The following is a 16,699-nucleotide window of genomic DNA, read 5'->3' on the forward strand; positions in this document are numbered from 1 at the left end:
AATGCACAAATTACGGAAGTACTTTTTGTGTACTTAATAGTTTATTTAGGCGCGTTTAAAAACTAATTGTATTAATGTTGATGTCTGTGGAAAGTGATTAAAATTACGATTTCAGATATTCATTTAAAAACAAAAGAGTGGAGGTACCTATAATGACTTGACAAATCCTTTACAACACGCAAACATGATATTGTAGGTGGAATTTTGTTTTCATTTACTTAACTTCGTTAATGCATCGTTTTTACACCTATTTAACTAGTTTTTTTCAACAATACCGTTTATTAAAGGTTTATTCAAATATGAAAAAAGTAGTAGTTCTGTCCGGTTAGCAGGTGTATGCCGTATTTAGTTGACGATAGGCACGTGTGAGCTGCCTTTAAATGCATAATACGATGGTACAGGTGAATTACTTATTAGGAAGAATATTCACTTTTTGTAGGCAGAAGAACCGGTAGGCGGTAAGATACCACATACTGTTATTGATTTCACCTGTTACATGCTATTAATAGTATGCTATAATTAATGAGATGAATCGATAAAGTTTTGCCGTTCATTTACACATCTTTAGTAATTAAATACTACTTTCTTTTCCATGTAAGTCATCGTCAAAAATGAAATTATCACATATTTTAATGTTTACTGGCCTCGGTCCTATATTTACAAAGTTGTCTTTTTACAGCCAAACCGCTAACTCCACAAAGAATTTGTGGTTTTCGGTAGTACTTATAATACTTTTGTATTTATTTCATAACTCGAAATATTGTGCTTGTGGGGTCTCCGGTTACAATATTGTAAAATCAACTCTTACACTTAATTCAGAAAAATCCAAGTACATTGTATTTTGAAATCAACCATTTAGTTCTTTCGTCTCATATCTGATTATTATTTTCGACTGTGAACTTCTGCACCTGATATGCAACTGTCGGTAATAAATTGTAATTGTATGATGTGCTTCGATTAATCATGTTTCCCCTTTAAATTTCCATTGATGGGAATCATTCCCCCAGTTAATATACTAAGTGCGTTCCTGTCACAAACAAAGGGGATCGCCTACGCCCAGTTAATATAATAACTTGGATGACTCACTGGTCACTTTGCTATGTAAACAGAGTCTTGCAAAGGATGCAACTTAAACAATACAGCTATTTCTAACTAGATGTAGCAACTTGCGTTATTATAAGTTCTAAGGACTTAAAGTATGCATTGTTACAAACAAGTTTGTTTTGGTTGGCGTAAGATTAGCTCAGCCATCAATTCTTCTTGACCGAAATATATAGATAAAAGTTGTCAAGCTCTAACTAATAGGCCAGCTTACAATAAGCATCTTTGTCAATCTGATAAACTCTCTAATAAAATAGGACTTACTTTTGTCAAAGACATGAAACAAGTTTAAGCTCTGATATCAGTTAAGATTATGTTTAGATCGATTGTCCTTTTAATCATTTTATGTTTCGTGCTTTATTACTCCGATAGCTGATAGTATTGTTATTCTGTGATATGTATGTTATCTGATGTGTCATAGTTTAATTGGTGTAACGAGGACAGAGCGTCAAACTTCGTACTTTGTTAAGAGGAATTAGATAGTTTAGTTTCTTAGTAGGAAAATTGAAGTATCCGTTTACAAATTTCAATTAGATAGCAACATTTTACTCAATGGTTCTGGCTTTTTGTCTTATCTGGCTGTCCCTGAAATGGCTGGACCTACTTTGACGGGATTTTAGCAGATATAAAGAGCAACTTAGAGTCTTTTCATGGTCATCTTAATTTTTTAATCCAGTTCATAGTCAGGACTGACGTATATAGGGCTGTCTTTCACAGCTATTACATCTTTTGGTGTAAATGTGATATTAATTATACTGGAATCTACTAATGGATTCATTCAAATTAAATTAAATTTTATGCATACATGTAACATGCATTTTAGATTTAACCTATTTCTCGAATTTCATAGTTTTACCTGTTTTTAAGTATGTATTTAAAAGTAAATCATTATAATTAGTAACTAGTTTAGTAACGGTTCTCATAGAATTAACATAATTTAGCAGATGACTGGCAGATAGATGTATGTCTACCATAATATATATACACTTAGTTTGCTGTTTGAACATAGAACAAGACGTGTGCTATAAATTCTATAATTAAGAACACTATGGTAAAAAAGGTATCTGGAAATAAAGTCAAAACTCAACACCCATTTCATGCCATATTCAAAAAGTTGAAAAATAGGAATTTTATACAGTGAATGATCAGATTATAGCGAAAAAAAAAATGATTTTTTTTTCGCTACAATCTGGACGATCATTGTATAAAATTCCTATTTTTCAACTTTTTGAATATGGCATGAAATGGGTGTTGAGTTTTGACTTCATTTCCAGATACCTTTTTTACCATAGTGTTCTTAATTATAGAATTTATAGCACACGTCTTGTTCTATGTTCAAACAGAATCAACCAGATCAAGTTATCATTGAAATGGATGGTTTAAAATTAATTCGGGAAATAGAAAAATATTTATTTAGCCGTCCCTTTTTTAGATAACAGAGAAGCTGTATATTCCAGCACAAAATGTGCTCTACATTTTATGCAACAAGCTTCTAAAAAAGTTATAAGTAAGTAGGTAATTTCTGTGAGAAAACTATAACAATGATATTCTAGGAACTTTTATTGTCTGTTATTATGTACTGGCTTTCAACACATTCCATATTTTACGACCCAGTTTCTACCTATAGTTTTTTAGTCTAGTTATAGTTCTAGTCAAAAATTTTATATTTTTTTTTACTTTTCAGCTAGTAATATTATATATTCATGTTTAATTTTACTAACCTATGCTGGGAAAAACAACTTCCCAAAGTCTTCCGTTATAAACTTATAATCTTTTTTATGTCTATTAAACTTATCTCGTTTATACGTCACCGTGGCCAGCGTGGTTGATGTTAGTTGAATCTAAGTAAATAAATAAATTAGTGAAAAAGTTATTTCTTCAATTCATTATAACATATTTTCTTCCAGCTCATCATCATGAAATGGACTTTGATAATTGACAGCATTGTCCTTAAAAATACTTTCTGAAAAAAAAAAACATTAATGACATTGACACTTAACCCTCAAATAACGTCTGTTGTTGTTCTAGGCCCACGTGGTGTCGGCGTTCGAGCAGAGCCTGTCCAACATGACGCAGCGGCTGCAGCAGCTCACCGCCACCGCGGAGAGAAAGGTACCTTTCCCTGTCAATCGCACATTACTCATGCGTGCGTTAGAATGATTTGCGTGCGTAAAGTATGATTTGTTGAGTATTAAAATTACACATATATTTAATTGCAGGTAGTCTACAATAATTTATTTTCGCTACGATCTTTTTTTAATATTTATATTTCGGATGTACCATGTTTTAAATAATCTAGAAGAAGTTAGATATACAAACTTGCATTAAGCTTGTATGCCTACTATTGAACTTAACAAAGTCTTATATTAGGTAAGTATATTTAGTTTTAATCATGAAAATATTTAAATTAATATAATATGCTCCCTAATTTAACACGCGGGTAAATAATTATCAACAAGAACGGAAAAGGCCTTGCATATTAATTTCCACACGAAATTGCATTTAGCTAATTAACTTAATGTTATGACACTAATGCCAGTGCAGCGTTTAACGGACGATTAAACAATGATTTACTATAATAGCTATAATATTTAACAGTGAAAATGACAGCGCTTGTAATAAATATTCCTTGTGGGGTATTTTGTAAAGGGCATCCTATTTAAGGATTGACACAGGTGCCTATTTCATTTTTAAATATTTAACGCCATTTATTAAAAAAAATGCCTTTAAACTATACCTACTTGTACAGAAAATAAATACGCACAATTTCAACACTTTACAACTATTTAACGATCATACAATCATTATTTAAATTCCAAATGATTACAAAATAATTGCATCCAAAATATTCTACAGTGATATACCCATAACGGTACTGTCTGTCCGTCAGTCCGTCACGCATTTAAATGTATTCTTGAAATTAGACATGCCTGTTAAACATACAATATGACAGCACGCATATTTATTACACTTCTTATAAATTCATCACTCGTATACGTACTTATAATTTTAAGACTTTGCTTGTCTTACACAAAGATAAGGAAAATTATTCTTGAATTTAGTATACTTACTGCTTATTAATAAGGGTGGGTTGCACCAGAGGCGTAGTTATAGTTAAGATTAAGGTTATGGTCAAATATGGCGTCCATTATGGAATTTTACTACGGATTTGACAGTTCATTTGACATTTTATTATGGTTAAAGTTGTTAAAGTAATTTGGTGCAACCCACCCTAAGTATTAAAATAATATATTGATTAAGTCGTGAAAGCGTATCTCTCTGTTTCTTTTCGCCCTAAAGCGTTTTGATTAAGTTTCGGAATTCATATTTGGAAAGGACATTTAATTAAGGAGGACTTTCTGAACTTAAAAAATCGTTTTTAACTGCATGCAGCATGACCAATCTACCCTTATCATGACAGGAACACGTATGCGATGTTTCTATACTGTACTCGGCGAAACATGGCAGCAACGGTCATTGAGTCCCTGACAAAAATTTGACATTTTCTATAAGTACCTACATAATATTATAAACCGCGATTATCAATGAAGTGTCAGATGTTGTCAATCGCGGCTTTGTATAATAAATATATAAAATGAAATAATATATTGATTAAGTCGTGAAAGCGTATCTCTCTGTTTCTTTTCGCCCTAAAGCGTTTTGATTAAGTTTCGGAATTCATATTTGGAAAGGACATTTAATTAAGGAGGACTTTCTGAACTTAAAAAATCGTTTTTAACTGCATGCAGCATGACCAATCTACCCTTATCATGACAGGAACACGTATGCGATGTTTCTATACTGTACTCGGCGAAACATGGCAGCAACGGTCATTGAGTCCCTGACAAAAATTTGACATTTTCTATAAGTACCTACATAATATTATAAACCGCGATTATCAATGAAGTGTCAGATGTTGTCAATCGCGGCTTTGTATAATAAATATATAAAATGACAAGTTATTAACAGGGAGACAATGACCGCTACCGCCATGCCGAGTACACTATAGTTTCTAGTTTCTAGCTCTTAAGGGTTAGCCTGTACATCCATAATTCCATATCCATACTAATTTTATAAACGCAAAGTGTGTCTGTCTGTCCGATTTTGCTGAAATTTGGTATACTTAGAGTCCCGGGAAAGGACTTAGGATATTTTTTATCCCGGAAAAATGTATGAATCCGCGATAAACGGATTTTGCTGCAACGGGGTTGCGGGCGCCATCTAGTTGTTCTATAAGTCAATCAGCCTTGCCCTTAATATCTAAAGCCCTATCGTACTTAATTTTGACCCCAAACTTGTGAAGCTTCTTTCATCTTCAAATAACAAAGCTCGTTAGTTACGAAATACTTTTGTAGGTTATAGCTGTAGGGCTTTGATTGTACGCAAGTCGCAACACTTTGACGCGGTTAGATCAATTGCATTGATTAGAAGTTCGTTTTTTCATGTACAGTCATATTAACTTCTCTCGTAGGTCGTGTATAATCATTTTAACTTCTCTCGTAGTTCTTGTACAGTCATAATATTAACTTCTCTGGTAGTTTGTGTATAATACAGTCATATAAACTTCTCTCGTAGTTCGTGTACAGTCATATTATAAACTTCTCTTGTAGTTCGTGTACAGTCACATTAACTTCTTTTGGAGTTCGTGTAACATTGTGTTATATATGCGTAGTCGATGCTTATAGTCTATGATATGATGATGTTGCTAGGCTACGGAGAATAAACATTCGTTAAAATGTCCTAGCGTGTTTTACTGATCTCAAGCACATATTTAGCACATTGAATTTTCATGTCCTATAGTTCACCAAACACCAGGTTCGATCCCGGGTGGTAAACACGTGTCTACTGAAATGAGTATTTCCTACCGGAAACATTTTAAATTTAATAGGACAGTCCAAATGTGCTAAATTAAAATGAGTCTAGACTCTGGACCGAAATCATTATTTAAAAGTTTGTTAGTGTTTAGGTACTAACTAGTTCTCGTATTTATGTTGTTGACTGTACAAGTTCAATAGAAACTTTATAATTGTCACGGCTGTCATGGCAACGTAATAAAACTTGTTAACAAGCTGTACTTGTAGGTCAGAAAGTGAACTCTATATGGAAGGAGAGTTGCAAACAACGCGGCCCACCTGAAGTTTCATAGAGGGGGATACAGCTATTGTTTGTCTCTTTCTTTGTGCAGTTTATTCAAGAACACGTTGATTTTTTTTTAACACAATGTCATTATAATTATATATTTGACTTTAGCTGCGTAGCTAACATTAAATAAAAATACACGAAATCTAGCGTGTCTATTAAAATTAGCTGAAAATTATGTTCAAAATGCTAGTCTGTGTAAACACGATCCTAGATTTATTTGGGCTTGGCTATTTGCCAAGTGTCCTTCAATTATGGCCTTCCGACCTTCCATAAATAATAAGTAAGGACTACGGTCTATACTATCAGAGAAGTTGATTCTTAGGCAGATCGCGGGCCTACGTATTTTGTCAAACCCAGCCGGCCGACTTATAATATAAGTTGACATAATCCGACCAGATGACATAGGTCCGTCAACTGCCTATGCATCAATTTATTCGAGGGTACATCATTTCGTAGTGGCAAATTCTTAAAAAAAATTAATACCCCTTTGGTGAATATCTCTACACAAACAACGTTTGCAACTCCGTTGCACTAACGTGCGTTTATCGTGCAGGAACCGCACATTTTTCTCCAACAAAAACTATCCTTTGTCCTTGCTCGTCTCTGAAAGTATCTCTACATAATTATATCATATTTCATCAAAATCGATTTAGCCATTTAAGCGCAGACTTAGGAGTTTTAACAGCCATAAAGACAGGCACGCAATAACAATATTAGTAAGGATATTTCGTAACCTTTGTAAATTTTGTGACTATTATGGTGAAGCCAAACGAGTAATTTGTGAGTTGCGAGTCGCAGAATTTCGGGTTTCAGAAATTCTGCTTCATTCAGTTTCATACAACAGTCCCGTTTGATTCACACGAGCGTAATTTTGTGAGTCATGATTTGTATGAAAAGATATTTACGCGGCCGAAATTCTGCGACTCACGACTCACAAAATTTACGCTCGTTTGGCTTCACCCTTATAGTACTTGGAAGTCTTGGTACCCTATCGATTATTCTTCTCAGGACTCTGAGTTGACGGAGCTGCGTCAGACGATCGAGCTGCTGAGGAAGCAGTCCATCCAGGCGGGGCTGACCACCGCCCACATGCAGTCCATGGGTATCAGGGCGGATGGAGTCAATGTTACTGGACAGGTAATCAGAATCAGAATTTATTTATTGCTACAATTAATGAATGTTAGTCTACCCTTAATCTATTGTCACCTCAAGATAAGATCTAACTAAATCTCTTTAAATGAAAACTAAATCGATGAAACCTATTTTTATCCTTTTGTTTTTATCCCTTTGATGTACCAAAGATTTTTGGCCCGAATCTGAGGCCTGATACTGGTTCCTCAAATCTTGCTTCATCAGGTTGTTCATCGACCAAGATTCAAAAATTTGTTTCCAAGTCTAATTACTTAATAATTGAAAAGCTGAACATTGGGAAATTAAAAACTGCTATCACTCTCAATCCCTATTCCCTTCTTATTACCTATAATGGGCACTCTCCATGTAGGCCCGTGTACATTTTGTTTTCGCGTCATGGTAGCAACCATGATTAATCATCAAGGACCAAAAAAGCCTTTACGTCACATGGCAAAATTAAAGTAAATTCAAATCTTCTGCTTGCGTAACTAATGTCAGAAAGCTAAAAATTGTAATCTATACAAAAATAAACAAAAGAATAGATAGTTAAGTAGGTACTAACGGAGTCTAATTTCACTTTATCTCTAACTAGTGATTCATTATTCTAAACACAGCCGGCTACTAATAATAGAAGTTTTTGTTCTTTTGTTCTTTAAGCGCCTTTTTGTATACCATTATCTAATCTTAATTTGGGTATTTAATCAGACAATCACCTTTTTGTCAACATTTGTAATTATTTAAGACTGCGGGTACTAAGCTGCGGGTTCCAGTTGCGTAATATTGATAAAGTTATCTAAAAAGCTTGGGATACACATTGCACAGGTTGATAGAAGCAATGATAAAGCTATGATATACAATATGTTTTTTTCTCTGTAGGTCTCCTGCACGTAACGTTGCATTGAACTTACATTTCAGACAGACTAGAGATCGCCCAATGGTCGAAATCCGACCTTAGATTCAACGACATTAGGACTACTACCTATATTTTGTAAAAAATATTGACTTTATCAATTTTTTTCAACTCTTGTCTCTGGGACTCAGCCGATCTCAGACTGGCCCTGTAAGCATTGTCTAATAGTATCTTAGATTCAATAAAAAAAAACTATAATCCATTTTCAATTTGTCAACTTGTTGTCAACAGACTTCAACCATAAATAAGAGTATAATTCGTACGTAAAGGCTTGTCACTCAAAAATCTGTCATTTTTCTCAGTGTGTGTGTTGTAGTGTGTGTAATGTTTTATTTGTTAAAAAATGTATGATAAAAGCATAATTTCAAAATAATATTAGTTCGATGCACTCCTGCACCATATAAACTATAACTGTGCAAAATTTCATGCACCTACGTTTCCCCATTTTTCGTAAAAAGGGTTACTTACAAAGTTTTTATTATGATACATACATAACATAGTTAGTTGACACGCTGCGTAGTAAAAACTATAAGGAAACATGATGTTTCAATAATGTAGGTGTAACTATGAAAAAATTTTGACAAGAAGTGTACACGTTTATCAACTATAAATATTATTATGTGTCGCCCTAAAAGGATCCTACCCAGATAGATCCTATGTCTCGCCAGATCGACTCTACCTTCTTTGCCTCGTAATCGCCGTAACAAGAAAAGAAGGTATTCTGGGCATAATTTTGATTGTACTGACTTAACTTTCGAGGCAAACCTCGGTTCGATTTTAAAACACTCGTTATCATATCCTAATTCCTAGCCCTACAAATGTTGACAAGTTACTATAAAATATTCTAACTGTAACTAAATTGTTAAAAAAAAAGTAAAAAACTAACGAATTATAAAGTCCAAAATATGCCCACGACAGAAGATGAACATGACAGTAGGTGTATCTTGTATGCATTTTACATTCTTATCTTGTAAGTAGGCTGAGTACACACGATCACAACCTTGTTTGATACGCTCGTGATTAAATTAACAACGTTATTCGGGTCGGACATCAATCATTGCGTAACGTTTGTCTCACAAGTCACAACGTCCAGTGGAACCGTAAATGGAACATGTTATTGATTAGGTTAAGACAGATAATAGATGCACTTTGTGAATGTTCCAAATGTGGCGCCAATTTAGAGATTTAACTGTCTTACGGCCGTTCCCAGTATTCAATCTATCTCTGGTTTGACCATAAAGTTAATATACCTAGCGGAATATTAACTTTATGGGTTTGATGTCTCTAATATCTAATGTGAGCTATTCCTATCTCTAGTAGGGCAAAACCAGAGATAGATCAAATATTGGGAATGGCCGTTAGATACCAACCGAAGTTATAGAATACTATTATAAAATACCTTGAAGAGTAGAAAGAAGAAAAGTACAAAGATTAGAATACCTTATACGCTGCTTTTTGCCTTAGTTATGTGTGCCACCACCTAAGTCATATCGTTAAGACAACCCAGTTTTTCGTCTCATTTCCTAACACCTACCTGTCAAAGAAATGTTAAACATACTATGTAGGTACTTGCTTCAAAACCATAGATACAAAATAATCTAGCTGTACAGACTACAGACCGTACATCTAGGTCTATCTTTTATTAAGAGCACCATTACTAGGGCAGTATTAGCATGAAATTGCTCGTCAATGGATATGTTCTAAATTGAAATTGCTGCTTCGCTGCCCTAACTAAACTGATCCGTCATTGTCCGTTTTGTAACTGGAATCATTAAACAGCTGAGCAACATGTAGTTCCTAATTACTGAACGGAACTTTCATAAAGCCGGTCAGTGTTGACGGCTTGGCCATGTTTTGTGCTTGTCTAGGTAATGATCAATTAATTTAGATAACAATGTACATGGCCCATCTGGGTGGTGAAACATGGTGGAACTTTCCGTTATTGCCCCTAGTAATTTTGTGTTGTTATGTACTTTTTTGTCTCAGAAAAAATATTATTGAATTTTAATATTGTTCTCGAATATAGCTAGCAAGAAAGCCTGACTAGCAAATGTCTTTAACTTTTAATAATGTTTCGTTATTTACCAAATATCACCGATATTATTAATCTTGTAAAATTTAAACAATTACGCGCTACTATACTTACTTAAACTTACTTTGCCATCGTGAGTCCCCCTAAATATTATGGTCCATAAGAATACCCATACCCTTCCTTTAACTCAGTGGATAATAACCTCTTTATCTCTTCCACAGGAACCCAACCCACAACCACAGTCGTCCCCGCAGCGCGTGGCGACGGGTAACGGCGCCATCACACGCCACCTGTCTACGGACAGCGTGTCCAGTATCAACAGCCTCAGCTCCGGATCGTCCATGCCGCACGATAAGAAGCACAAGAAGAAGGGATGGGTGAGTAACTTATTCTTGGCCTCGAGCTAGGCGGGCCACATGGCCCGCATCAGTCTATATTACTTAAGGAGTTTTTAAAATATAGATTTGATTCATCGTCTTGGCCTTGTGCACTTCAGTTTATGTCTTCTCCAATTCTTTAGTTCTTAGCAGCAAAAGCTATTTTACAGATATCGAACCTAGACTAATAGACTGTTAGGCTGCGTCCCCATCAGACACGGCACGGCGCCGCCACCGTGTTACGGCACGTCGCCGCCACCGTGATACGGTACGGCGCCGCACCGTGACACGGTGCCGTGTACGGTGCACCGCGCGCCCCTATTCTGGTGAAACTTCCGAACAAAATTTGTGTCCAAACTTAAACGAGGCATAATATGAAAATACATATCAAAGTCGCGTAATGCAAATATTGTCATGTATACCGAGGAAATTTTATCTATAATAAATAATAGATAAAATTTCCTCGGTTTCTTTTTAACCGACTTCAAAAAATATTTAATGATTCTTTTCCAATTTTCGTCTTAGTAACAACAAGAGAATAATTTTTTCGCGATCCATATCCATTATCCAGATAAGCACTCTCGTTCGAGCGCAAATATCGACTGAATAGGGACACACCGTACGCGGCACCGTGACACGGTGCGGCGCCGTACCGTATCACGGTCGCGGCGTCGTGCCGTAACACGGTGCCGGCGCCGCGCCGTGTCTGATGGGGACAGAGCCTTAGGTACCTACGTAGCGAATAGCGATCCACTTATACCTTCGTAAATTGTAACTGAACCAATATATTCAGCATCCACTGTATTATTCTAGTACAAAATAAATGTAATGTTAAAAATATTTAGATAACGTCTAAACATCATCATTTTCCACAGCTACGCTCATCGTTCACGAAAGCGTTCTCGAGGAATGCGAAAATCTCGAAAACGGCGAAGCACGCGTCACTAGGCCAGCTATCATCTCAAGACAGTTCATCTGGATCCCACCACTATGACGACCCTCACACGATACGAGAAGGGAGCAACGAGAACAGCCTAGAACATTCCCATGAGACGCTCGACACCAAAGACAAGACCACGTGCCCGCCAGCAAATGCTGAAGATCAAACCAAAGGTAACTAAAGTTGGTGACTGACAACTGAAGTTGGTAACTGGTAACTAAAGTTGATAACTAGAAAGTGAAGAGGTATTTTACTACTTCATCAGTTTCCTTTTATTGCCACCGGAGCAGAATACTAGAGTAGATTATGAAACACCAATTGGTTAAATAGAAACTAAATAACACTATAACCTTAGATGTAGCTATTATTGTAGTAGAATATGATATTACCTATGTAGCACTTTCTAGCAATCAGCAAAACAAATCAATATTCTGGATTATATCACATAAAGTTTGTTCGAGAAATTGTGTTGTTAAGAGAAAGCCCTTCTGTTTATGAAGCCCTGTGCACCTACACATTAGTATGCGAACAAATGTTATGATTAAATAGAAAATATGGACAAAACGCGCTTGTGTCACACCTGAATAATTAGTTCATTCAAACAATTGGATTTGTCTACAACACTACGTGCTAAGTACTCGCGCACTTTTCGAATATTATGTATTATTTTCCGAGAAACTTTGCTTTCTAGACAACTAGCCTTAGATTGTGCCATTATAGCTGAAAAACATAAAGAAATTGGACGTTATTTCCCTGCGTTGCACGTTAATAGGTACTATCAGAGAAGCTGATTCCTAAGCAGATAGGGGACCTACGTAGTTTGGTCGCGTTACGTCAAGCCCAGCCGACAGATCACAATTAACACTGAGTTGACATGATCCGACCAAACGACGTTTGGTCGACGACTCGATGGTATATTATAATATACAAATTGAGAGTGCCTACCTGCAACGACCATAGGTTATATCAGAGTTAGGAATAAAATAAAAAGTGTTAACGTATCGACACTTGTAAAAGATCCTATAAGATGTTATTTTTCCAGATAAACCAGACCAATCGGGCATAGTAGATGAGCTGAAACGGCAGCTGAGAGAGAAGGACTTGGTTCTAACGGACATACGGCTGGAGGCGTTGAGTTCCGCGCATCAGCTCGAAAGCCTCAAAGACACGGTCATCAAAATGAGGGTAAGAAAACAAGTTCAGTTTGATTCGGGTTTAAAAATTGAAAAAGTTCTATGGAACAAACATCAGCAAAGTATCTGATACTTTGCTGATGTTTTGGGTTCTAAACTTCACTTTCACTGCCACACTCGTGATGACATAAATTCTATACATTTTCTGTCAAATATAATGAGTGCGGCCGTTATACTCTGGAAGGCATTCTTCGCACAAGACACAATAATACGCTAGTTTAGCAAACAGCAAACAAAAACGTTTGAATAGTTCGTTATACATGATAATAAACATCTTTCTTACTTCTAGAACGAGATGCTGAATTTAAAGCAGAACAACGAGCGGCTCCAGAGATTGGTGACGTCACGGTCCTTAGCTGGGAGTCAGAGTTCATTGGGTACTGGTGGTTCAGCTGTCGAAGACCCAAGGCGGTTCAGTCTAGCAGATCAAGCTACTATGCACCAGGTATGTCATTCCTGCTTAGATTCATACGTACTTAGAGGAAAATATTTATACGTAGGAATAAATAGTGTTGGTAAAACAATAAGCGATCCTATAATATTGATAAGACGAGCTAATGCTGGTATATATTAAAAAGAACATCTAAGAAAGAAGGAAATAGGAATTCTTTTTTGTGCCAAGAATAAGCCAAAATTACTTGGCATCGAGGGAAACAGACTCTTCCCTTTATTTTTCCACAAAATAACAACATTTCAGTGATTATATGTTAAGTAGTTTTTTAATTACACCTTTCTTTCAGAACGCAATGGACATGCACTCCCAGCCTCTGGAATTGGACTTCAACTGCATTTCGTCGACGCCGAATCGAGACGCATCTAAAAAGAACTCGCCCAAATCGGGTATAGTCGAGCCGATCTACGGCAATAAAGCTGCCTGTGAACTGAATGAGAACAACGAAGCCTTATTAGAAGCTTTAAATGGGACAGGCGATATATTTACTAATGGTCTCAGTGCTGATGGAGATTACGACATCAACACTGTTCTGCCGCCGCCTAAGAGTAGGGAACTAGCGATCGGTGAAAGCTATTCTGATATTGGTAAGTTTAATATCCTTTTGAAAACCACGTTTCACCAAAGTCCTCTTGACAAAACGCATCGTAATAATCTAGAATTCTATCTATACCTTCCTAAAAGCAGAAGAAAACTAGGCCTTTACATCCGTTGTGGATGATTTATACAGTACTATACGTGGGAGAGCCATGCTTCGGCACGAATAGGCCGGCTCGACCGGATAAATACCACGTTCTCACAGAAAACCGGCGTGAAACAGCGCTTGCGCTGTGTTTCGCCGAGTGAGTGAGTTTACCGAAGGCCCAATTCCCTTCCCTATCCTCCCCTATTTCCTTCCCTTCCCTACCCTTCCCTATTACCCTATTCCCTCTTTAAAGGCCAGCAACGCACCTGCAGCTCTTCTGATGCTGCGAGTGTCCATGGGCGACGGAAGTTGCTTTCCATCAGGTGACCCGTTTGCTCGGTCCTATCATAAAAAAAAAGTAATTTTCAGAGCGAACTAACCACTTCTCAAATACTATAGTGCCTGGGACAAGATTTTTAAATGTCCGTATGGTTGCCCAAGCGCATACGGCATTCTCGCATCATAGTCGGCCTAGTCCAGAGGAAAGAACTCGTCAATATGTCTGGGACCAACTATGTGCGGGTTTTCTCATGATGTTTTCCTTCACCGTACCAGCGTCCGTATTATGTACTTGAGATCAGAAAATGTCTCATAGGTACACGCACGAACCTGCACCCTCTAGGAGTGCGAACCGAAGGTCTGCCCATTAAGCCACGGACGCTCTTTTTAAAAGCAGAAGAACATTGGCAATAATTATTTATGATGTATCTGTGTGCTTTTTTAGGTGTAGCTGATAGCCAGGGTGATACCACAGATGGGAAGAAAATAGCGATAGCAGTTTACTTGGGCCAACCAGAAACATTCCAAAGATATTTCGAAGAAGTTCAAGATACGCTGACCGAATCTGAGTGTAGATTCTACGCGAAGCAATCGGCTAGCTCATACAACAACCACTTTGACAAGCAGCCGAGTTTTGACTCGCCAAGAATGTCTACCACCCACAGCCCAGAAATCGAAGCACAAGACTATCCTCAAATCATCAACAAATCCAACACCAACAGTCTCAAAAGCAACAAGTCGACTCACAGCAACTCATACAAAAATGTCTACAACAGTGCCTCAACTATAAATTGCAATGAATTCACCATTGCCTACACGTATATCTCAGGCAAGACAACTTGGCAGAACCTGGACTATATAGTCAGGAAGACTTTCAAGGACTACCTGTCTAGAATAGACCCTGGGACTAACTTGGGACTGAATACGGACTCAATCACTTCGTACCATTTGGGTGAAGCGACGCGAGGGCCCGAAATTAGTTTTCCCGAGTTGTTGCCTTGTGGTTACATCATTGGGACTGTAAACACGTTGTACATTTGTCTGCAAGGAGTGGGCAGCTTAGCTTTCGATAGCCTTATACCAAAAAATATTGTATATAGGTAAGTGATACTCATTGCTTTAAAATATCTGGCGAACCATGTGAATAGAAACTTAGGATGTAAATTATAGCGTCCACTAGTCAGACGCCCTGTTTCACCACTTACTGATAAGTGCCGTATAGCCTATACAAAACTTATCTGACAGATAGAGTAGGTATGGATTATCTGTCAGATAAGTTGTGGATAGCCTATCTGGCACTTATCAGTAAGTCGTAAAACAGTCCTCAAGGGACCTTAATGTTCCACTTGCAAATTTTCTCTTTAAAAGTTACTTCATTTAGAACAGTATCTCTTTCATCCTTGCTCGTACATCCAAAAAACAGAATAGGTACTTGTTGAGATAACAATCGACCTAACCTCAAGTATCTTTCTGGTAACAACATAACTTCATTTTCAGATACGTATCCCTACTGTCGGAGCACCGTCGGGTCATTCTTTGCGGTCCCAGCGGCACGGGCAAGTCATACCTTGCGGCCAAACTGGCGGAGTTCTACGTTCAGAGGACACAGCGGCGGGGAAACCCAGTGGAAGCAGTTGCCACTTTCAAGTAATTATCCTTGAAACTGTTGGCTGTTGCGTAATCAGCATATCGGATATTTCCATCCTCCTCATTAGGATAATTGTAGCGCTGAAGTTATTTATTGTGTTAATCTTTAGTTTTTATTGTAATGAATATTTCCTTTATTTTACATTGAATCGGTTAGAATGAGTTATTAATTATAAATTATCTATTTGTGTGCGTAGTTAGATATTTTTCTTTATGAAATAAGGGGGCAAACGAGCAAACGGGTCACCTGATGGAAAGCAACATCCGTCGCCCATAGACACTCGCAGCATCAGAAGAGCTGCAAGTGCGTTGCCGACCTTTTAAGAGGGAATAGGGTAATAGGGGAGGGAAGGGAATAGGGTAGGGGATTGGGGAATTGCAAAGATGCAACTTTAACATTTTAAAATTTATTCTAGCATAGGGACAAAGGTTATAATCTTATACGGTAAAAGATCAAATTATATTACCGAAAACATTTGAAATAAAGTGACGAGTCTTACTGCCGCACTTAGAGTAAAACATTAATAACTTGCTTAAAATATGTAATAATTAATTCAAAATTTTGACATAAGCTTTATACATTATTTGTCAAACTCTTCATTTAATTGAAGGTTAATCATAACTTAATGTCTCTGAGTACGGCGGTTAGCCCAGCCATAGACGGACCGCAAGTTGAAAGGTCGCCGCCGTCGCGTTGAAAGCGGTATGAAGATTTTTATATGGAGCCTAGCCGACCTACTGCAATATCTTAAATTGGTAAAACTTTGGCAGCTCATATCTTTGACTTGTGACACTTTACGTAGTTTTGTCC

The 16,699-nt window shown here is 37.0% G+C and overlaps 1 protein-coding gene across 7 annotated transcripts in view; it reads left to right on the forward strand.

The window, feature by feature from the left end:
- LOC121729825 (protein sickie) overlaps positions 1–16,699 on the forward strand; it is a 239,802-nt gene that overhangs the window by 218,551 nt on the left and 4,552 nt on the right. For all 7 annotated transcript variants that reach the window (XM_042118456.1, XM_042118457.1, XM_042118458.1 and 4 more), the window contains 9 exons: positions 3,130–3,213; positions 7,252–7,380; positions 10,538–10,693; positions 11,569–11,806; positions 12,676–12,818; positions 13,116–13,271; positions 13,567–13,864; positions 14,687–15,341; positions 15,739–15,888. In XM_042118456.1, coding sequence (XP_041974390.1) covers positions 3,130–3,213; positions 7,252–7,380; positions 10,538–10,693; positions 11,569–11,806; positions 12,676–12,818; positions 13,116–13,271; positions 13,567–13,864; positions 14,687–15,341; positions 15,739–15,888 — 2,009 coding nt within the window. The remainder of the gene's footprint in view (positions 1–3,129; positions 3,214–7,251; positions 7,381–10,537; positions 10,694–11,568; positions 11,807–12,675; positions 12,819–13,115; positions 13,272–13,566; positions 13,865–14,686; positions 15,342–15,738; positions 15,889–16,699) is intronic.

The sequence above is a fragment of the Aricia agestis genome, chromosome 8 (assembly GCF_905147365.1).
Source record: "Aricia agestis chromosome 8, ilAriAges1.1, whole genome shotgun sequence".
Taxonomy (NCBI): domain Eukaryota; kingdom Metazoa; phylum Arthropoda; class Insecta; order Lepidoptera; family Lycaenidae; genus Aricia; species Aricia agestis.